The sequence below is a fragment of the Leuciscus leuciscus genome (assembly GCF_965113295.1).
Source record: "Leuciscus leuciscus genome assembly, chromosome: 8".
NCBI lineage: Eukaryota > Metazoa > Chordata > Actinopteri > Cypriniformes > Leuciscidae > Leuciscus > Leuciscus leuciscus.
The window spans coordinates 43,137,194-43,159,954 of record NC_138732.1 but is presented as its reverse complement, the minus strand read 5'-3'; the positions used below and the strand labels follow the sequence as shown (position 1 = coordinate 43,159,954).

Below are 22,761 nucleotides of genomic sequence, written 5' to 3'. Positions count from 1 at the left end.
TAATAAGTAATATTTGATTTAGGCTTCTAGGTATTTGTCGGGGGCCCCTAATTCCCCGGGGCCCCTAAGCGGCTGCTTACATTCGCTTATTGGTTAAGTCCGCCCCTGAGTCTGTGATACGCAGGTATACGCCGTATTCCCACTAGGAAAGGTCAAGGATTTCCGTATTCCCTCTTAAAAAAGCGCAAGTATATGTAAAAACTTTGTTTTGGGACAGAACTTTCACACTTGCATTCATAAATAAATTCACCCCGCCAGTGTAGCGAAGCGACCCGGATCGAAACACAGAATCCAGTCACAAATGAAACTTGCTGTTTAAAGCAGAACGTCACGGATTTGGCCTTTTTTGAATGAATAAATCAACGGCTGTACAATGAATCCAATCTTGATATGGACTAGAGTCTGAATATTAAAGCTCAAATAGACTGCTATTGAAATCTGAAGTCTGTATGTTCTGCGCGTCTGTGAATGAGCGCTGCAGTTTGGTCTACTACACTATCGAAAACTATATTGTTCATAATTCGCATACTTTTGGCTGCCGTATTATCATTAAAACGCTGTTTAAATAACACTTTCAGGCGATAAGTTAACGTCACAATGCGTTAAAATAACGCCACTCGTCCGAAATATGTTAAGTTGACGCCACACGCCACTCAAAATGCAGATTTATGAGCTTATCTGCATGGCCCCTCCTCTCCTGGGTTTGAGGACTCTACGGCAAGTCGGAGAATCCAGTTTGCAAGAGCGTGAAAATGGCAAGGAGAGAATTTATTTATTTTTGTTGAGGATTTTGTTCTTTGTATTGCTAGCCCCTTTCCAAAACAACCTACCCATACCTTTAACTCAAACCCCTCTTTTTTAAAAGTGTGAGCGATCCACCGAGTTGAGCCACCACACGGCTTAAAGGGCCACCGCTTATTTCACTAGCTCTGGCTTATATAGGGTGACCAGATGAGATTGGCTGAAATTCGGGACGGGGGGGGGGGGGGGGGGGGGGTATGGGTCTGGGGTGACAGGATGGGGAGCGTCTATGATATTAGACTGCGTAGCCTATAATAAAAGATAATGAAAATCGATAATTTTTTTTATTATTACATTTATATCTGCATTTATGTAAAAACTTAAACTTTCAAACATCAAAATGTCATTTATTAATATGTTTTCATGTCAAAATGACATACAAACATCTTTTCCTATTCTATTTTGCCTTGCGTGTCGGTGTCGCGTGAAAAATAGGCGTCGGTTCTATTTCTAGCATGCTCGCGTTTTCCGCGCGGCTCGAGGCGCGCCTGAGACGCGCGTGTCACACAGGCAGTGTGCAAGCTTAACGGACGAGTTAACCTGTTAACAGGGGAGCCGAAATAAAAACGGACACGCCACGCAGCCAGTGTGTCGCCGGCCTCAACCTCCGCAGACAGTTTTTAATGTTTATCAGACAATAACTACTCAAGATTTTGCTTTAGTATAATTTTCGGGACAATTAGGGCCAGATTCGGGATTCGGGACAACAGTTTAGATTTCGGGACTGTCCCGAATTTTTCGGGACGTCTGGTCACCCTAGGCTTATATGGCTGTTCTAACGCCCTCATCTGAGGCCGTCACACCCTGGTGACCAGGAAGAGAACTGCAAAGTAACTATAATCAGCCAGTAACAGTGAAAACACAATCATCTATGTGCCCATCTCATGCTGTATGTCACATGACTTATTAAACCCTCAGTGATTCACAAACCTCACTGACCGTCCAAATCACTCAGTAATCAGCCAATTCTGTCCAAATACAATGATTTACTCTTACTTTGAGTAAATATTTTGAGAGGGGGATATTTTGGGGATATTTAATTTAATTTTATCAATCAATAAATTCCTCTTGAAACAAACTTTGTTGTATTATTTTAATTTAATACTATGAAGCTGCTTTGATACAATCTGTATTGTGAAAAGCGCTATACAAATAAACTTGACTTGACTTTGTTAAAGAGATGTTTAAGAGACGTCATGAGGCAAACTCTGATGCTCTATAATTTCTAATATAATTTAGATGGAATAATTTAATGTTGTTTTCAAAACATTTTGAAGTTGCTAAGATAAAGTTAAAAACTTAGTTCACCCAAAAATAGACATTCTGTCATCATTGATTCCCCCTCATGTAGCTTTAAACCTGTGTTTTTCTTTCTTCATTTCTTTCGTCTGTGGAACATAAAAGAAGATATTTTGAAGAATGTTGGCAACCAATCAGAGACACTGAGATATTTCTTAAAATATCTTCTCTAGTGTTTCCACAGAAGAAAGTCATACATGTTTGGTATGACATGAGGGCGAGTAAATGACAATTTACATTTTATTTTGGGTGAACTAACCGTTTAAATATACATATAATGGGAGAATTGTATATATTAGACCAGCATGGTTTCTTCTCAAACAAATCTGAAGATCGCTCATACACTTTTATGTTTAATGTCTAAACTTTTTTTTAAACATAAGAATATCTCTGCATCTGCTAATGTAGCTTAAATAATACTTACAAGAGGCAAGTGAACTTTTCAAACAAAAATAATTGCTCTTAGCTGTATATTTATCATTTTATTTGCATGTGAATGTAAATGTGGTAAAAGAGAAGATTACAATTTCTAAACAAAATTCATTAGATAATGTAGACCAGAGCAAGTGAAAGGTACAAAATGCTGTTAAACAGTAAAAAATGTTTAGTTGGTGTGTAGAGAAGAGACTCCATCCACAGAACAAAGATGATATACTGTATATCTGTGCATTAGCAACAGACACACACATAGATAACTTAATATAAAAAAGAATAACAAACAAACAAAATATTCTGTGCATAAAATGTAGGTGAGATAATGTTAAAAAAAGATATATATATACATTTTCTTAACATGCAAATTTCACATTGTAGACTATACATCATATGATGCATTTATGTGCTATACTTATTCACATTTATGATTAGAAACATTTTAATAATTATGTATGAGTTCAATCCAGACATTATTATATTTGTAGGCCTTAAACTGAAGAGCCTGAAGATTTCTGTGGACAGACTCATCTGAGCTGATGGGATTCATAAATTTTGGGGCATCTCGCCCGGGGGGGCGGGGTTACGTCCTGCGTCACATCTCTCATGCGGGTTCTCGTCGACCAGGGTCAGCGCGCACCAGCGGGGACCCGTCAAAGATTCTATAGTTTTTCCAATCGTCTCTGGACTCGTCTGTTGAGTGGGAAGTTAACGTTACCCTGTGTACATCTTTTTTGCAAAATGGAGGGTAAGTTTTTAATCATGTTAGATTGTTTTCCTGTTTAGTTAAGATTTCGACTGTTAGACAGAGTTAGATAGATTAGCTAGATAGAGTAATCTTGACCAACTTCAAATTACGTGGTGCAAACCTGTCCTCTTTTGGTGAAAATAGTTATTGTAAGACTTTTCTAAACGTAATTATTACAGTATAATTTACTGCTAGCTAACTTGGTTTAAAATGCTAACGTTAGGTAATCTTGGCCAACTTCAAATTACGTGGTGCAAACCTGTCCTCTTTTGGTGAAAATAGTTATTGTAAGACTTTTGTAAAACTTTTTTTTTAAAACTTTTTTTTAGCACTGCTTCACCTGTAGTCTTACAGAAGCCTCATCTGGTTTGCACCCCTGGTTTGTGTTAACGAAATATTAATGTTTTATAGATCTGCCTTGGATGCCTCCACATTCCGAAGTTGTCAAGAGAGATGGGGGATACATTTCCGTAATTGTAAAGTCGGAGGAGGATCTGACACACCATGAAATATATATTTTTAATTGACTTGATAACGGGTTGAGGTTAACAACCTTTTTTTTTTTTACTGTGTATTTGTATTTGATTTAACTATTTCACTACCTGCATGAATGGGCTGTCCTGACTTATTGATTAATTTATTAATTAAATGTTCTATTTATTGTGTATTGACATGATTAAAATCTTGCATTAAGGCCTGTTTCTATTTCATAATTCCACCTGTAATATCAGTATTGAGTCTAATTAGTCGTTACTGCTTGAATCACCTAAAGAAGAAACATGAACTGGTTAACTGGAGTTTACTGGAAGTTTACTTTTCTTTTCTGCAATACAATAAGTAGGCCTAACTTTATCGAGGTAAAAGTTTCCCCGCTGTCACCAGACGTAGGTCTAGGAGTGGAGAGAATAGTGACAAAATCACGGTAGGACTGTGCAAACAAAGTAGGCTATCTGTCTAGCATTGCCATGTCAGTGTATTGATTCATTGTCCCTTCATAGTTTGTAAGAGACATTTCAGGTTGGATGTATTTAATAAACTGAGCGAAGCCTATTCATCTGTTAATATGAAACGCGACTTGGCCATTGTAATTAAGGCTACAGCACATCTTGTACAACTTAAACCCTTGGTAGCTGTTAGCTAGGTAACGATAAACAAACTGAAAGAACACAATTCCTGATTTCGCTTTCGTTCACTAAACAAAGACTATGGAAATTAAACATCACTTTTCCATCAAAAAACGTGTTGTAAAAAACATAACTTATTAGATTTAAGACCTAGCTTCGCTAGCTAGTTCTGTGCCTGCCTGTGTGCGCTATGGTGCGCGCTGACCCTGGTCGACGAGAACCCGCATGAGAGATGTGACGCAGGACGTAACCCCGCCCCCCGGGTGAGATGCCCCAAAATTTATGAATCCCCTGAGCTGATCATCCTCTGTTACACCTTTAAATAAAACTAAACCATCATTTGGCTGAATACTAAACCAATATTAATCATTTAATATCACATGTTTCTAACACACATGCTAACACACATGCTGCTTTATTGAATTTTAAGAGTATCTTCCACCTGTATGAAAAACATTCACACATTAAAGCCACACTAAGTAGAAATTGTGTTTTTGTCAAACAGCGACCCCTAGAGTCGCTGTGGAATACTTGCACTGTCGTAAATATATTATATTATAACGTTTTTACATGATTGCAGCTAAATCACAAGTAAATAGTCTATAGTCTAGGCCTACTGTATAATTTAATTTGTGTTGTTTTTATTGGAATGTAAACATTACAAAATGCCAGATAACATCAATTAAGTTAAATGTACGTCGCATTATTTCATAACATTGGCCGTTATGATGTCATTAGACATGATTATTGCAATTTATCATAATAGTTTGTAAATTGTGCTCGTTTACACTATACAACCTCTACGTTAGGCTTATTTATGTCCTGATAATTATGTGAGATATTGAAAGCTGTTCTCATGATAATCGCAGGAATCAACGTCAACAGAGTCGTCTGATATCCCTCAGGACTACGTGATAAATACACCTCACAACACCTGAGTTCAGCTGGCAAACTAATTCGTGAGGCATAGCTATCTGATTTATCAAAACGATTCCATTTAAACCTGGTCACATAAATGTATTTTTGCGAAACGGATTTAAATTCGATCTTCAATTCTCGCGCTATATGCAGATTTAATGGAGTGCACGTCACCGCAATAAGAGAGAGCAGTAAGCCTGGTAAGATAATTTCGTTTCTTTACTTTTAATGATGAAGATTGTGTGTTAAGCGTCTGCGACTTACTTTCACTTTGATTTGCGATAGTTTGCACGTTGGCTTGATGCAGTTGATCATCTGCGGTGATGCGTGTTCCAGCCATTGACTGTAAAAAAATAGGTTCCAGCGCGTCGTCATATCTGGATATAACATATAACCTATAACACGCTCTCACACTTTTATTTTTTAATTTTTTTTTAGCATTTTTGGGAGGAGTACAATTTACATATGTGGTTTCAACAACCATATGCATTTACACTTGTCCAGTTTCGTCTGGAATGCGTCTCAGATCTCCTCCTGAAGTGGTTTGAGGGATCGGATTCAAATCCGTCTCAAATGTGTTTCGGAGGGCATTTAAACCTGGACTTTTCACGATCGGATAGCTATCCGATCTGAGAAAATGCATGAAGTGGCCAGGTGTAAACAACCCCCATGACAAAAACATACGCACGAAAGCCGAAAACAAATGCTGGTTGGCCTCTCACGTCCAAATTTGACGAACTGGTGGGGGAAGTGACGTATGCCGTAAAGCAGTCGAATTTTGTAGTTCTTTTTGTGCTCTTGTTACTACCCGAAACCCGAAGTTACATAGTGCCAGTAAAAGCGATACAGACCCTGTCAGGCTATGGCAGACGTGTCATTCAACCTATTGTAAGTCGATGTACCATCACAAGGATCTTGGAAATATATTATGAAGGTTGAAAAGTTACATAGTGTTGCTTTAATCACACATTTATTTCTCCTCATAGACAGTAATGAGGCTCTTCTGTGGATCTCCTGATGGTCACTGATCCTCTCATCTCCGTTTCACAGATTTAAACTGATGTAATCGATTTATTAGGGACGTTTGGTGATCGATCTTCATCTAATCTCTAAGGAGAAACCAGAAGAAAAAAACAATCAGTGTTCAGTGGAACAAAGTGGAAATTACTTATTTAATGACTTTCCATTATCCTGCAGAGATATTTCTCAAACAATATTTGAGTTTTCAGTATAATAGATTTAAACCATGAGTGAGGTTCATATGTGTGTGTGTGTGTGTGTGTGTGTGTGTGTGTGTGTGTGTGTGTGTGTGTGTGTGTGTGTGTGTGTGTGTGTTGGTGTGACTGCAGAAGGACCTGCGACTCCTATTGAGTCTCTGTAAAGGAGAAACACACACTGATGAGTGTACGGCGTATGGAATAAACCACAGCGAGCAAATACTAATGTTACTTTGAGTTAAAACCTCTCAGTTAAATCTCCACGAGTTAAAGCCGTTTGTCCTCTAGTTTGAACATGTTTGTAGGCTCTTAGTAAATAACTGAGAGTAAAGTAAGTGTAAAGTAGTGTGACGTGTTGCTTGTCACAGTAAAAACACACTAGAGACAGAGACATTACTCATGTGAGCTGGACGCTGTGAGCTGAAGCTGGAACTGCACTGATTTTAGCAGGAGTGCAGCGTTTACTACAATCTGACCAAGTCTGTTTCACACTGAAATGATTCACTATTACTGACACAGTTAATAAAGCAGGTGTTGATGTATAAAGCTGTGACACTGAGCTTTTGTTCTCTTTCCTCCTTTGTGTTAAACATTTTAATCAACTTTACATTTTGTTCTCACACAAACCCTGTGTTGCAATAAAGCTTAATGATAATGTCCTTTAATGAAAGTTTGAAAGGTTTGTTCACATATCAGAGGTAAATGAAGATCTCTTTAATATCATAAAGTGATGTTTCCTCACCTCAGGACACAGTTTGAGTCTCGTAGCTCGTCTCTGAGTCGCTGCTGTGAGTCTCCTATCTTATTGTCTCTCAGATTAAGCTCTTTTAAAAACTGCAGTGCTTTTGAGTTAGTCAAAGACTGAGTTAGAGAAGAAACATCTGTAATGCCACAGTTCTGTAGACTAGAAAGACACAACCAGAGGAAGAGAGATTATCTTACAAACAAATCATTAAGGTGAAGAATTTTGCATATAATGTGAACTCAGACTCTTCATGAGATATTGAGTATAAAGTATGGAAGTAGAATAATGTCAAATGTTTTTGAAATAAAAAGCCTGTTGAATTGCACTACTTGAAAAAAAAAAGGCATTGCATTAATCACGCTTGCATTTTAATGCATTGTATTTTTAGTGCTTACATTTTTATGGGCTGAAATTCAACATGGTTGAATATTTAAGCTGTGAATATTTCAATTAAAAACATTTCAAACACCTTTTCATTATTAAAAATTCAATAATCCATATTCACCTTTCATATTTCACTTCCAAAATATTCAAACTGTTTAAAAATACAACCAATAATATTCAACAGGCAATTTTCGGTCCATTTTATTTCGCTTTGCAAATTCGCTTCCACAAATTCAGTGGTTCAAATTCGACAGTAAATTCAACATTGACGTCCAGGAACTGCAGGAAAAGCAGTAGATTGCCGAGCATACTCTCCATCTGCTGTTAGTCTACCTCACCAGCAGATGGTGCAAAAGCGCTTGTTGAAGACCAGCAACAGTTAGAACAAGTCATTCATTCATAAAACTCATTTACAGCAATGTAAGTGTATTTGTGATTATTATGACGGCTGTTTTATGTTAAATTCAGTGTCTTCACGGTTACTTTTCCTGTGTAGCCTACATGCATCTTTCTCTACCGTGAACGAGATTATAATGTTATTCCCCGATGCGGATATACAGATCCAATGTTACATTTTTGAGGTTGACATATATTTCTCTTGGTTGTTTAGTTGCCTTAACTTTATATTGTGGTGATGTGCTGCATGCAGGCTATTAGGGTTTCCCTCAATACTTAAGGATTCCCCTGTTAACGTAGCTTAATGGACTACAGTAATGTAAAAGACCAAACTCGCAGGCAAGCAGATGGACTCAGAATAACGCGCAAAGCTTAATGCTGAGCGTTTCCCAGTGATAGACTGGCATACAGATGGCTTGATGTTGGACATTCGCACATTTAGGGACCGTCTCTAAAGTGTATACGACTTTGGTATACACGTTTCTAACTCCGATAGCATTTGAATAGAAGGACTTACAGTCATAAAACCAACTGTAAAGTGTTCATTTAGTGTCAGGCATAATGCGCACCCTTTGGATTTTTGATATTTATTCAAATAAATGTAAGTTTGCTATTGAAGTTAGAAACGTGTATGCCAATGTTGTATGCAACTTTAGAGACAGTCCCTAAATGTGCTAATGTCCAATATCAAGCCAATTTTTACATTTAGTCATTTAGCAGACGCTTTTATCCAAAGCGATTTACAGTTAAACTAACAATAGGAGGACAATATGCAAGTGCTGTGACAGTTTAAGCTAATGCAATACACGTATGCATACTATATATATATATATATGTGTATGTGTTGATTTTATGCCAGTATATCACGAAACGCTCAGCATGAAACTTTGCGCGTTAAGTTCATATTCTGAGTCCATCTTCTTGCCTGTAGCCTATATAATAGCCTACAGCCTACTTCCCTAATAAGGTGCAAGATTGGTCTTTCATATCACTATCAACGGAAGGGAAATCCTTGAGTATGAGGTATTGAGGGAAACCGATTATAATCCTGTTCATGGTAGAGAAAGCTGATGACATGTAGAATACACAGGGAAAGTAACAATGAAGTTATTGAATGAAACATAAACACAGCTTTTGTGTGTTTATCATCTTTTCCGCATATACTGACACAGATAGCCTAATCATTTTCATTTTATGAATGAATGTCTTCGTCAGCAACAAGCGCTTTTGCACCATCTGATGGTGAGGTAGACTAACAGCAGATGGAGAGTATGCTCGGCAATCTACTGCTTTTCCTGCAGTTCCTGGACGTCAATGTTGAATTTACTGTCGAATTTGAACCACTGAATTTGTGGAAGCGAATTTGCAAAGCGAAATAAAATGGACCGAAAATTGCCTGTTGAATATTATTGGTTGTATTTTTAAACAGTTTGAATATTTTGGAAGTGAAATATGAAAGGTGAATATGGATTATTGAATTTTTAATAATGAAAAGGTGTTTGAAATGTTTTTAATTGAAATATTCACAGCTTAAATATTCAACCATGTTGAATTTCAGCCCATAAAAATTTAAAAACTAAAAATACAATGCATTAAAATGCAAGCATGGTTAATGCAATGCCTATTTTTTTTCAAGTAGTGCAATTCAACAGGCTTTTTATTTCAAAAACATTTGACATTATTCTACTTCCATAATAAAGTGTCTTGGTTTAAACTATTGAAGTGATTTTAAACTTTTTCTTTCTTGTATGTGAATGTGACTGACCTCAATCTCTCCAGTTTACAGAGTGAATCCTTCAGTACGTCACACACTGATTTCACATTTTCATAATCAGAAAATCTTGAACATGACTCATAATTAATTCAGTAATTTTTGTAATTTACAACCTCTAAATACACATTTTACTTAATAAATTAAGATTTAGTGTAAAGCACCATTAGTCCAGTATAACTGTAACTCTGTCAGAATAATCTACTGTCATTTGTTACGCTGTGTTTAGTCTGTTATCACTTCTGTATTGTTTCAAAGCAAAGATTTGTCAGATTTCAGCATATGAAACAATTTTATAGCCACAAAGTTTCAAATGCTTCACAGTTTAATGCTCTTTCTACTGATACACATAACAAGCCGTTAAAGGTATAGCGGAGGATCTTTCCAAATTTTAGATAAGACCCGCCCTCTGCACTTTTTGAAAAGTTTGATTGATTCACCAGAATGATTGACAATTAGGAGGACCAATAGTTTAGACTACCCACCAGGAAGTAAAACATCCTCCGCTATACCTTTAACTAATAGTGTTTCTGAATCTTTCTTCAGATGGAGAAACACCAGAAAGTGCAGTGCTATAAATTATGAGACTTGAGTCCAGTTGCCTTATAATAAACTAAACAGTAAACTTTAATCACACTGTAACTGCTGTACAGTATAATGATACTAACTGTAGTTTCTCCAGCTTGAATTGTGGGTTCATCAGTAGATCACTGAGGTTTTTCACTCCAGAGACTCCTAGTGTATTCCCTCTCAGGTTCAGCTCTCTCAGGTGTGATGGGTTTGATTTCAGAGCTGAAGTCAGAGCAGAACAACCTTCATCTGTCATATCACACCAGCTTAACCTACATTAGGAGAAATGAGAAAAACAAACTCTTTATTCTCTTTCAAATATCAAAACACTTCTTCTGTCTTGTATGTGAATGTGACTGACCTCAATCTCTCCAGTTTACAGTGTGAATCCTTCAGTACGTCACACACTGATTTCACTTTTTCATAATCAGAAAATCTTGTGCATGACTCACAATTAATTCAGCAAACTTTAATCTCACTGTAACTGCTGTACAGTATAATGATAGACTACTAACTGTAATAATAACATAATTGAAGCGACACACTCATTTATTTCCAGGGGCAGCAGATGTAAAAACTAAACTTTTCAGTATGGGGGTGCACCCAAACACTACGGGTGTTTCTCTCTTCTCCGTAAATAAATCTTGTACAGCAAGCGTTTCTCGGTGGTGGAAATCCATTAGCTCTAAAACTACTTTGTGTTGTGGAGAGCGCAGTTCATGGTTGCATAGGAACATCGGGCCGAATTTTACTATTAATGATAAAAGATAAGCTAAAGTGCATTGTAAATGTCAGTAATTTATCTTTTTTGACTTATTCTTTTTATAAAAATGATTTAAAGGCTGAAATATGTGAGGTTTATCTTTTCATAAAGCCTTTTCTGTCAAAACTTTATTTGAACTTGTACATGTTAGTAGATAAAATGTTGCAAGACACTCCTTTAAAATCTGGCCATCATCTTTAATGTTATTATTTTAATGTTTATGTAAATAAAAGTGCACATTGATGCTAATTTTATTTGTTATTTGCTAGTTTTTGACATAAAACATGGTGAATTGATTTCATTGTGTAGTATTAGTACTTTTTGAACAGGATTCTGTGATAACGTGATCATTTTGGCCACTATAATCATGAAATTAAATTATCATGCCATTTCATCTCTAGTTATGATCAACTAAAATCATCTATAATTATGTGTTTTTACAGTATAATATGTAATAAAAGTTAACATTTAAATGGACTGATTTCACATTTTCATCATCAGAAAATCTTGTACATGAATCACAATTAATTCAAAGTCAGTTTTGTAGTTTACAACCTCTGAATACATTTTGCTTAATAAATTAAGATTTAGTGCAAAGCACCATTAGTCCAGTATAACTGTAACTCTGTCAGAATAATCTACTGTCATTTGTTACGCTGTGTTTAGTCTGTTATCACTTCTGTATTGTTTCAAAGCAAAGATTTGTCAGATTTCAGTATATACAATTTTTTATAGCCACAAAGTTTCAAATGCTTCAGTTTAATGCTCTTTCTACTGATACACATAACAAGCCGTTAACTAATAGTGTTTCTGAATCTTACTTCAGATGGAGAAACACCAGAAAGTGCAGTGCTATAAATGAGGAGACTTGAGTCCAGTTGCCTTATAATAAACTAAACAGTAAACTTTAATAACACTGTAAGTGCTGTATGTTGCAACCTAGAAGTATTATTTTATAATTTCATAATTTCCTAGAATGGGGATATGTTTAGAATTCTGTAACGGAAATCACTATATTTCATTGTAATTTCAGTTGATAAATATTCTGGATATTATTCTGATTTATGTTCCTGAAAGGTGAAAGTTCAGTTATGATGATGTCATAAGCCAGCGCAGTAGTGTGGTCGGGGGAAAACTGAGCCAAGTGAAGTGAACACAGACTATATCGCTGATGTTAGAAGATGTTGTGTTGCTTCATGTTACAGTTTTTCTCAATTGCTAAAACACAATTTCTGAAACCTTGCTCCTTTTTCTGAAAACGTTAAACACAAAACCTCATCTTCAAGCACTATTCACTAAACCTCATCTTCAAGCACTATTCACTAAACCTCATCTTCAAGCGCTATTCACTAAACCTCATCTTCAAGCACTATTCACTAAACCTCATCTTCAAGCACTATTCACAAAACCTCATCTTCAAGCACTATTCACTAAACCTCATCTTCAAGCACTATTCACTAAACCTCATCTTCAAGCACTATTCACAAAACCTCATCTTCAAGCACTATTAACAAAACCTCTGACTCCTCGTGCAAAATGAAACTTTCACCTCAAAACAGTTTTACCTGTGTTCAAAATCAAACACTGCTCTCAAATCCTAAACAAAGTGATCAAAATGATATACACTATCCAGCAGTCAGTAAACAATACACCAAACAATAGAAAACACATTGTTCAGAACATATAGTTCTCGAAAGATATCTATGGACTGCTATTCTGTTGTAGACTTACCCGTGACACCTTACTGTACCATCAAACAGTTCAGGGAGAAGTACATTTTTAATCTCAAAACAAATTTCATATGTTTCCGTCATTGTCTTTTGATGAACGAAAACATGTTCTATCATAGGAGCTCAAAATGTATCAGAAATGACTACTCTGCTTTGCTCTTTGCACTTTTGTGTGTTCTTCCTCCTCCTTGTACCCCTATTTCTACAGTACTGTACCCTGCATCTCACACACTCGTCCTCTCTGTGATTCTGTCATTCTTGTTCTTTGTTGATATGAACCTGCAACCAGTCAAAATCTATTGAGCAGTCAGTGCTGTTAACAAATGGAAAGCACAATGTTCAGGGACATACAATGTGTTCATTGTACAGTATACAGCCCACAATGCACTGCACTACAGTATACAATACTGAAAGGGACAAATATCAAAGAAGTAAACGTGATCAGTGTGCTTCTTCTTGTCTTTGGGCATCATCTGAAACAGGTTAAATCAGTTTTGAGTGGTTGTGTTCAATCAATGACATGTTCTCTATCTGTATTTGATTGTTGCCTCTTGTGTTCTCCAGTATGGATGACGTGTGCATTACAGTGCAGAATGTGTTTAGAGAATGAGAATGTGTTTAGAGTTTTGCTGAAAAGTCTAAGTGAGATCTGCAAATTGTGTTTTATCATGCGAAATGGTTTAAGGTATTGACAACAGACTGCACAATTAGCTCAATGGCCCTCATTTATCATTCTTGCATAGAAACGGGCGTATATGTTGGCGTAAGATTATGCTTACACTCCTCTCACCGCCTGATTTATGAAGCTGTGCGTACCTTTGAAATCCAGGTGTACGCAATACCTGCCCTTGATAAATGCCGCGGCTGAAAACAATCATCATTAGAATAACACGCCCCTATATATTCAAGTCTCCGCTTCCCCCACGCCCTCATTTTACGCCATGGACACACGGAAGACGGCAAAGAAGAGAAACTTCTCCGACGCGGAGATCGAGACCATCACCAGAGAAGTGGAAAGAAACAAAATTGATTTCTAGATTTCTATTATTAATGACGCTTATTGTTATTTAGAAGAAGAATGTCGTTATTATTATTATTTGTATTATTATTATGATTATTATTTAAAAGAAGAATGTCATTTTTATTATTTTGTCAGTCTGAATAATTTTTTGGTCATTGAAAGCCTTTCATTAGGCTGGTGACACACTGGCTGCGTGGCATGAGCGTGGCGTGAGCGTGGCGTTTCTGTTGCGTGTCAGCTGCGTGGCGTTTCTGTTGCGTGTCAGCTGCGTGGCGTTTCTGTTGCGTGTCAGCTGCGTGGCGTTTTCCATGTCTTTGCACACCAGAAACGTGTCTGACGCGGCGCTTCTGCTGCTATAGGTGACATATGATAAGCCTCATTGGTGATATATTTGACATATGGGGAGAGAGTTGTGGAAGGCCTATACTTCATGTTAAACATAAATATAGCAGCAAAGACAACGTCGGCAGTACTGACACAAAATAGGCTACAGAATATTTCCTTCTGTATTGACAGGTGCAATATTTGAAAATCGATTTTTTTTTTTTTTATTACATTTATATCTGCATTTATGTCAAAACCTAGAGACTTTGAAACATCAAAATGTTATTTATTTATGTATTTGTGTCAAAATGACATATAAACATCTTTTCCTATTCTATTTTGCCTGGAAACGCAAAATAGGCGTCGGTTCTATTTCTAGCATGCACGCGTTTTCCGCGCGTGTCACGCAGGCAGTGTGCAAGCTCTAACCTGTTAACATGGGAGCCGAAATAAAAACGGACACGCCACGCATCCAGTGTGTCACCGGCCTTTTACTGAACCCAGTCCGTGCGCACCTGCCGGGCCTAACCCTGAAACGTCAGGTAAAGCGCACAGGCTCGCAACTGAAGGAATACATGCCTACAAATCAAATGCTTTGGTAAAGTCACACAAATTAAACATTGAAGTCCATGTTGCACAAAAATAAACCCTGAAGTTTATAATTACAATTTTTTTTTACAGTGGGTCATAATATATCATATCTTTTAGTTTGTCAGTGCGTTTTGTGGTGTTAGGAATTGTTTTTCTGCGCATTTCCGTGCGTAACTCAAAACGTGCGTACATGTACACCACCTCCTGAGCTGGCGTAGGATTTGAGCGTGCCGTACGCCAACGTCCATATTGATAAATCTCAAAGTCACCGTGGTTTTGGGTGTACGCCAGGTGTACGCTGGAAATTTGGTGTACGCACTTTTGATAAATGAGGGCCAATGAGTTCAGGCAACTGAGAACTTTGTTCAGCCAATGGGTTTTAGTGTTTTAGCAATTGAGAAAAACTGTTAAAAAGATCATTCCAACAGAACTGGCAAAATAAAGTTGCAAAAGAGAAGACGCAGTCTGTTTTAAGTGTGCAAAATGTACAGTATAATGATACTAACTGTAGTTTCTCCAGCTTGAATTGTGGGATCATCAGTAGATCACTGAGGTTTTTCACTCCAGAGACTCCTAGTGTATTCCTGCTCAGGTCCAGCTCTCTCAGGGGTGATGGGTTTGATTTCAGAGCTGAAGTCAGGATGAGACTCTGTTTCTCTGTAATACTGCATTCACTCAGACTGAAGACAGAAAGAGGAAATGACTGAGATCAATGTTCAGTTCATGTTTGAGATAAAATCATCATTAATAAATGCCATACAGTCACTAATACACCAGCAAAATCATGGAAACTTAATGATATGAACAAACCAAGAAGGGAGCATTTGAGGAAACTAGTTACAATCCCAGTCTGGATCCGTCCTCACTCCACAAATAAGTGAATTTATCACTGTAGATTAATATATTGGATCAATATAGAAACGATATAAAACTTTTAAATCAAACATTTACAGTTTTTTTCGATTGCTAAACGACAGTGAGCACAACTGGAGCTACATGTGCAAAACTCTAACTACAGTCTGCACTACCAACAGTCACCTGAGCTAAACAGTTCACATCACCTGCAAAACTCATTCCAAGCAACACAACTCTTAACACACGGCTCAAAACAGGCTCAGTGCAGCCAACACTATACACAACCCTCACTGAGATAACACACACTGTCACTCAGAACACACTGCACAACCCTCACTGAGATAACACACACTGTCACTCAGAACACACTGCACAACCCTCACTGAGATAACACACACTGTCACTCAGAACACACTGAGAGGAAAAACACTAGTATCAAACACCAATACAGAAAATACTAACTTTTCATCTTTACAGTTTGAACAATTTCGGTGACTTCATACAAAGTAATATTTTCTTCAAAGAAAAGAGTGACATTCTTTCACATGATTTATTAAAATTTTTAGAACATAACAATTCTTTAAGGTAAATGAAAATTAGCAGTTTGCTTCAATAGTCTGTAGTAATTTACGGAATTACAGTAATGAGAAAAAAAAAGGTAGAAACTAAAAGTACATACTGTAATTCGAACAAATAATTGAGGGGCTAATCCTGCCTCTCTCTAGCAACAGGCCACAGGTTTTCATCAACATCACATCTAATGTTCTCTCTTGCCATGCACCTGAGGAAGAACCTTCTGGAGTGCCTTATCCATCCCTGGCAGTCCTCTGGACTTGTGTTAAAGTGGTGCACACACACACACACACACACACACACACACACACACACACACACACACACACACACACACACACACACACACACATATACATATATATATATATATATATATATATATATATATGTATATGTGTGTGTGTGTGTGTTCACTAACAAGTCTAAAACAAGACCCCTGCTTAGCCTTTCAGCTGAAATTGCAGCCAGCAGTGTTTGAAAGGCACAAGGCTGAAATCTATTCTGTTTTGAATGTGTGGTTCACAGTTTTGACAGGAGTGTGTTAGCATTTGAACAAAGTGCTGTAAATCCACAGTGTTGTGCAGGTTGTGGTTAAAGTCATGGGATAAGTGTGTAGAGTTTTGAAAACTGTGTTCAAGCAATGAAAAACGAACTAGAGTTTGGTCCACATGAACTGCTGCTGTGCAGACTGTAGTTAGAGTTTTGCACATGTGACTCCAGTTGTGCCCACTGTCGTTTAGCAATCGAAAAAAACTGTAAATGGACTGATTTCACATTTTCATAATCAGAAAATCTTGTGAATGACTCACAATTAATTCAAAGTCAGTTTTGTAGTTTACAACCTCTGAATACACATTTTGCTTAATAAATTAAGATTTAGTGTAAAGCACCATTAGTCCAGTATAACTGTAACTCTGTCAGAATAATCTACTGTCATTTGTTACGCTGTGTTTAGTCTGTTATCACTTCTGTATTGTTTCAAAGCAAAGATTTGTCAGATTTCAGCATATGAAACAATTTTATAGCCACAAAGTTTCAAATGCTTCACAGTTTAATGCTCTTTCTACTGATACACATAACAAGCCGTTAACTAATAGTGATTCTGAATCTTTCTTCAGATGGAGAAACACCAGAAAGTGCAGTGCTATAAATGATGAGACTTGAGTCCAGTTGCCTTAAAATAAACTAAACAGTAAACTTTAATCACACTGTAACTGCTGTACAGTATAATGATACTAACTGTAGTTTCTCCAGCTTGAATTGTGGGATCATCAGTAGATCACTGAGGTTTTTCACTCCAGAGTCTCCTAGTGTATTCCCTCTCAGGTCCAGCTCTCTCAGGTGTGATGGGTTTGATTTCAGAGCTGAAGTCAGAGCAGAACAACCTTCATCTGTCATACGACACCAGCTTAACCTACATTAGCAGAAATGAGAAAAACAAACTCTTTATTCTCTTTCAAATATCAAAACACTTTTTCTTTCTTGTATGTGAATGTGACTGACCTCAATCTCTCCAGTTTACAGTGTGAATCCTTCAGTACGTCACACACTGATTTCACTTTTTCATAATCAGAAAATCTTATGCATGACTCACAATTAATTCAGCAAACTTTAATCTCACTGTAACTGCTGTACAGTATAATGATAGGCTACTAACTGTAATAATAACATAATTGAAGCGACGCGCTCATTTTCTCCAGGTGCAGCAGATGTAAACACTAAACTTTTCAGTATGGGGGTGCACCCAAACACTACGGGTGTTTTTCTCTTCTCCGTAAATAAATCTTGTACAGCAAGTGTTTCTCGGTGGTGGAAATCCATTAGCTCTAAAACTACTTTGTGTTGTGGAGAGCGCAGTGCATGGTTGCATAGGAAAATCAGACCGAATTTTACTATTAATAATAAGAGATAAGCTAAAGTGCATTGTAAATGTCAGTAATTTATCTTTTTTGACTCATTCTTTTTATAAAAATGATTTAAAGGCTGAAATATGTGAGGTTTATCTTTTCATAAAACCTTTTTTGTCAAAGCTTTATTTGAACTTGTACATGTTAGTAGATAAAATGTTGCAAGACACTCCTTTAAAATCTGGCCATCATTTTTAATGTTATTATTTTAATGTTTATGTAAATAAAAAAAGTGCATATTGATGCTAATTTTATTTGTTATTTGCTAGTTTTCGACATAAAACTTGGTGAATTGATTTCATTGTGTAGTATTAGTACTTTTTGAACAAGATTCTGTGATAACGTGACCATTTAATAATCATGAACCACTATAATCATGAAATTAAATTATCATGCCATTTCATCTCTAGTTATGATAAACTAAAATCAGCAATAATTATGTGTTCCCTTTCAAGGGAACTCGAGCTGCGTCGAGACGCGGTGGGAACGCCCTGCGTGATTGCGTCGTGAAGCACGTGTATAATCAGTCCAATGGAAAGATGAGACGTCATAGGCGGGTGACGTCATCGACCAGGAAGCTATAAAGCACCCCTGCGACAGACCGCGGCAGCTTCTGTGCCTTCAGCAAGCGATCTGTGTATTCTGTCCTTGTCATATTTATTGTTGTCTGTCCCGCTGCTGCCGAGGCACGGCGTCGACGCGCATCTTGGGGATCGCAAATGGTTCTAACAAACACCTGTTCGATCCATGTGCCTTATCTCGGGGAGAAGCACGCTCTGCGGTTTCTCCTCCCCGGGATGAGGCGCTCATGCTGCGATTTCCAGTTCCGAGGAATTGGTATCGTTAGTGTTTTTGTTTAGAAAATAAGGCAGATGTTTATGAGTTTTCAATAAATAAATAAATAAGTCAGCTCATAACTCTGTTGAATAAAGAGGAGCTTATAAAAGGAGGTTTTATATAATGCTGTTGCTAAGTTAAATATTACTGGCCAGCCGAACATATATGAGAGTGAAAATATAAGGAAAACTCTATATCTCAGCCTCCTCGTCGGGGAGTGCCGTTTTTTCCCTATCTCCACACTGAGGTGTCGAGATCGTGGAATAAACCGGTTTCTGTTTATGTGTTTTATCCCTAAACTTCTACTATAGTAATGTTATGGGTATTAAGTATCATGGTATGACAGTGCCTCGGGTTAAAGAGACGCTTGCGAGCTATCTCTCTCCCGTGTTGGCGTCATCATAACCCCGACGTTACCCACCAGCCACCATAAATAATAGATAAATATTATTAGGCAGCACTGGTAGGTAAAGTATATAAGCATGGATGAATGTGAGGATGTAACCACTGACGCTATTCGAGAATTGCTTCGCGCAACAGATAAACTATACCGGGGAGGGACGGTTTCGAGAAATCGTTTCTCCTCGGCGTCCTCTGGGTGGCGACTCTCTGAGGAGGGTCGCAGCGCTGCCAGTTCGGTTGTTTCCTGCTGGTGGCCACGGAGTGTTATATTTATATATATATATATATATATATATATATATATAGTTTTTCTGATGTAAAGATAAATTACGATAAAATATGTCTTTTCTTCTGGACGCGCCGCTTTCAAAAAAACGAAGAAATAAACTCTTCAGCGGCGTTCCAAAGGTTTCTTCCTCACCGATCTAACGTTCCTGAGACTGCTAGGTGGGAGCAGTCTCAGCATACTTAAGCTCCTCGCAGCATAGAGTGCGGCAAAACAAAGATTCGCCATTCGGGCTCATCCACAATCGATGGGGACCTGGGTGGCGGTCACAGTCTAGCCAGTTAGAGATATGCAAGATCTGAGGACTGTTTTATCTCTAAAATAGCTAAAAATGGAAGAAGCCCTGACGCCGAGGCTGCAGGCTTCTGAGGGTGGTCCCCTCCGGGGTAGGGACGGTTTTGAGAAATCGTTTCTCCTCGGCGCCCTCTGGGGTGCGACTCTCTGAGGAGGGTCGCAACGCTGGCTGTTCGGTTTTCCTGCCGGTTCGCCGTTTCAGGACACCGAGGTGTCAGCGTCCCCAAACGATCCTCTGAGGAGGGACGTGGAGCAGTCAGTTCGGTTTCCCTGCCGGTTCGCCGTTTCAGGGCGCTGAGGTGCCTGCTTTTTCCAACGATCCTCCGAGGAGGGTCGTAGGAACAAAGCTAGTTAGAGGTAGGCAAGATCTGAGGACTGTCGTTATCTCTAATAAAACTTAGACAAGAAGTCCTGACGCTGAGGCTATCAGGCTTCTGAAGGTTCCTCCGGGGCAGGGACGGTTTTGAGAAATCGTTTCTCCTCGGCACCCTCTGGGGTGCGACTCTCTGAGGAGGGTCGCAGCGCTGCCAGTTTGGTTGTTCCCTGCCGGTTCTCCGTTCAGGGCACCGAGGTGTCAGCGTCCCCATACGATCCTCCGAGGAGGGGCGTAGAATGGTCAGTTCGGTTGTTCCCTGCCGGTTCGCCGCTTCAGGGCACCAAAGTGACTGTTCAACCAAATCCAGAGGCCAGTCTCGAGAGACTGGTTCCCCTAGTAGAATTTATGGCAGCGTGGAAACTACTGCCACATATTTCTCAGTGGGTCCTGCACACTACAGAAAAGGGTTTCAGAATTCAGTTCGGTTCTCGTCCGCCCAGATTTCTAGAGGTCCTCCCCACAGTGGTGGACCCCGAGCAGGCTCTGGTTATGGAGCAGGAAGTACTGACACTTCTGCAAAAGGAGCTATAGAAGGGGTTTCTCCTCCCAGCAGACAGTCAGGGTTTTACAGCCGTTACTTCATTGTTCCGAAAGAGGATGAGGGGTTGCGTCCTATTCTAGACCTGCGTCAATTAAACAGCAGGTTTCAGAATCTCAAGTTCAAAGTATGCTTACGCTAAAATTATTGTGTCACAGATTCAGTCCGAGGACTGGTTTGTCACAATAGACTTGAAGGACGCTTACTTATCTATCCATCCTCATCACAGGAGGTTCCTGAGGTTTGCTTTCGGGGGCGACGCATACCAGTATTGGGTTCTTCCCTTCGGCCTAGGTTTATCACCCCGCATCTTTACAAAATGCGTGGATGTAGCTCTGGCTCCTCTGAGACTCCAGGGCATTCGCGCATTATACTTTATCGACGATTGGTTGATTTTAGCTCAGTCCGAGCAGTTGGCAGTTCGGCATCGAGATGTCGTTCTGTCTCACATAAAGAGGTTGGGGTTGTGGCTCAACGCCAAGAAGAGTGTGCTCCTCCCAGCTCAGAGGACCACTTTTCTGGGTGTTTTATGGGATTCGACAATAATGCAAGCACGTCTGTCTCCTGCACGTATTTCTGCGATTCTCACAGCCGTAAAGGGGGTAAAACTAGGCCAGTCACTCACTGTGAAACAGTTTCAGAGACTGTTGGGGCTCATGGCAGCTGCGTCCAACGTAATCACTTTTGGCCTTTTGTACATGAGACCTTTGCAGTGGTGGCTCAGGATCAAGGGGTTTTCTCCGAGGGGAAATCCATTTCGCACGATCAAGGTCACGCGGCGATGCCTTCGTGCCTTGGTCATGTGGAAGAAACCTTGGTTCCTCGCCCAGGGCCCAGTGCTGGGGGCTTCTTGTCGACGCGTAATGCTTTCGACGGATGCTTCCCTCACGGGATGGGGGGCGGTCATGAGTGGCCGCTCGGCGAAAGGTCTTTTGCAGGACCATCAACGTTCTTGGCACATAAATCGGCTAGAAATTATGGCGGTATTTCGAGCTCTCAAATACTTCCTGCCAGACCTGAGAGGTCAACATGTGCTTGTGCTTCCGGACAACACACTGATGGTCTCGTATATCAGAGCAGATATCCTGTTGAGGCGGGGGCTGAGGCCTGGGGAATGGGGACTTCACCCCAAGGTGGTGGAGCTCCTTTAGGAGAACTTCGGTCAAAACTCAAGTCTACCTTTCGCATCGTTTATACAACGCATTGCCCATTTGGTTCTCCCTGATGCATCCAGCTCTGCTTGAACTGGATGCAACGTATTAGGTGTGGTTGAGGCTACACCTGTACGCATTTCCCGATATCTTTGCTCCCGGGAGTTACTCTCATCTAGAGTTATGGATACTGTGGGCTCGGTCTCTGAGGGGGCCCAGCTCATAGATTCAGGTCTCTCGACTGAGGTCGTGGAGACCATACTCCAGTCTAGAGCTCCCTCCACGAGAAGACTGAATATGCATTGAAATGGAAACTGTTCTCTGCCTGGTGCGGAGAATGCCTTCTGAATCTTGCTATCTGCCCTATGGTACAGTACTTGATTTCTGCAATGAATGTTTCTTTGCTGGGTTATCTCTGAGGAGAGATCCTTATTTCATCTTCTCCGTGGTACTTGAGGCTGAGGCCTGCACGTACTTGGATTTGCACCTGGTATGGTGATAGTCTTTCCTCACCCCTTGCCGGGTTGTATTCCTACTAAATTTGTGGGTCATTTGTGCTGCAGGCCTTCTGTCCTCCACCTTAATACAAGCCAGATCAGGAAGAACTTAATCTGTTTTGCCCTGTCCGGGCTCTTGGATGCTTATGTCCACAGAGCTGCCCTGTGGCATATATATAAGAGCAGTTATTTGTCTGCTTCAGGTTAC

General features: G+C 39.1%; 1 protein-coding gene and 1 long non-coding RNA gene across 2 annotated transcripts in view; both read right to left on the bottom strand.

Annotated features, from left to right (window-relative positions):
• Positions 1–22,761, bottom strand: part of LOC309504502 (uncharacterized protein) — a 282,483-nt gene that overhangs the window by 57,902 nt on the left and 201,820 nt on the right. Inside the window, exons 22-25 of the mRNA XM_082177647.1 lie at positions 17,506–17,679; positions 15,341–15,514; positions 10,504–10,677; positions 7,282–7,443 (exon numbers count right to left, since the gene is read on the bottom strand). Coding sequence (XP_082033773.1) covers positions 7,282–7,443; positions 10,504–10,677; positions 15,341–15,514; positions 17,506–17,679 — 684 coding nt within the window. The remainder of the gene's footprint in view (positions 1–7,281; positions 7,444–10,503; positions 10,678–15,340; positions 15,515–17,505; positions 17,680–22,761) is intronic.
• LOC309504540 lies at positions 810–2,306 on the bottom strand. Its single transcript, XR_014208119.1, has 3 exons — positions 1,965–2,306; positions 1,557–1,792; positions 810–927 (listed from the first exon to the last, which is right to left on the bottom strand). It is a non-coding gene; the product is annotated as an uncharacterized lncRNA (long non-coding RNA).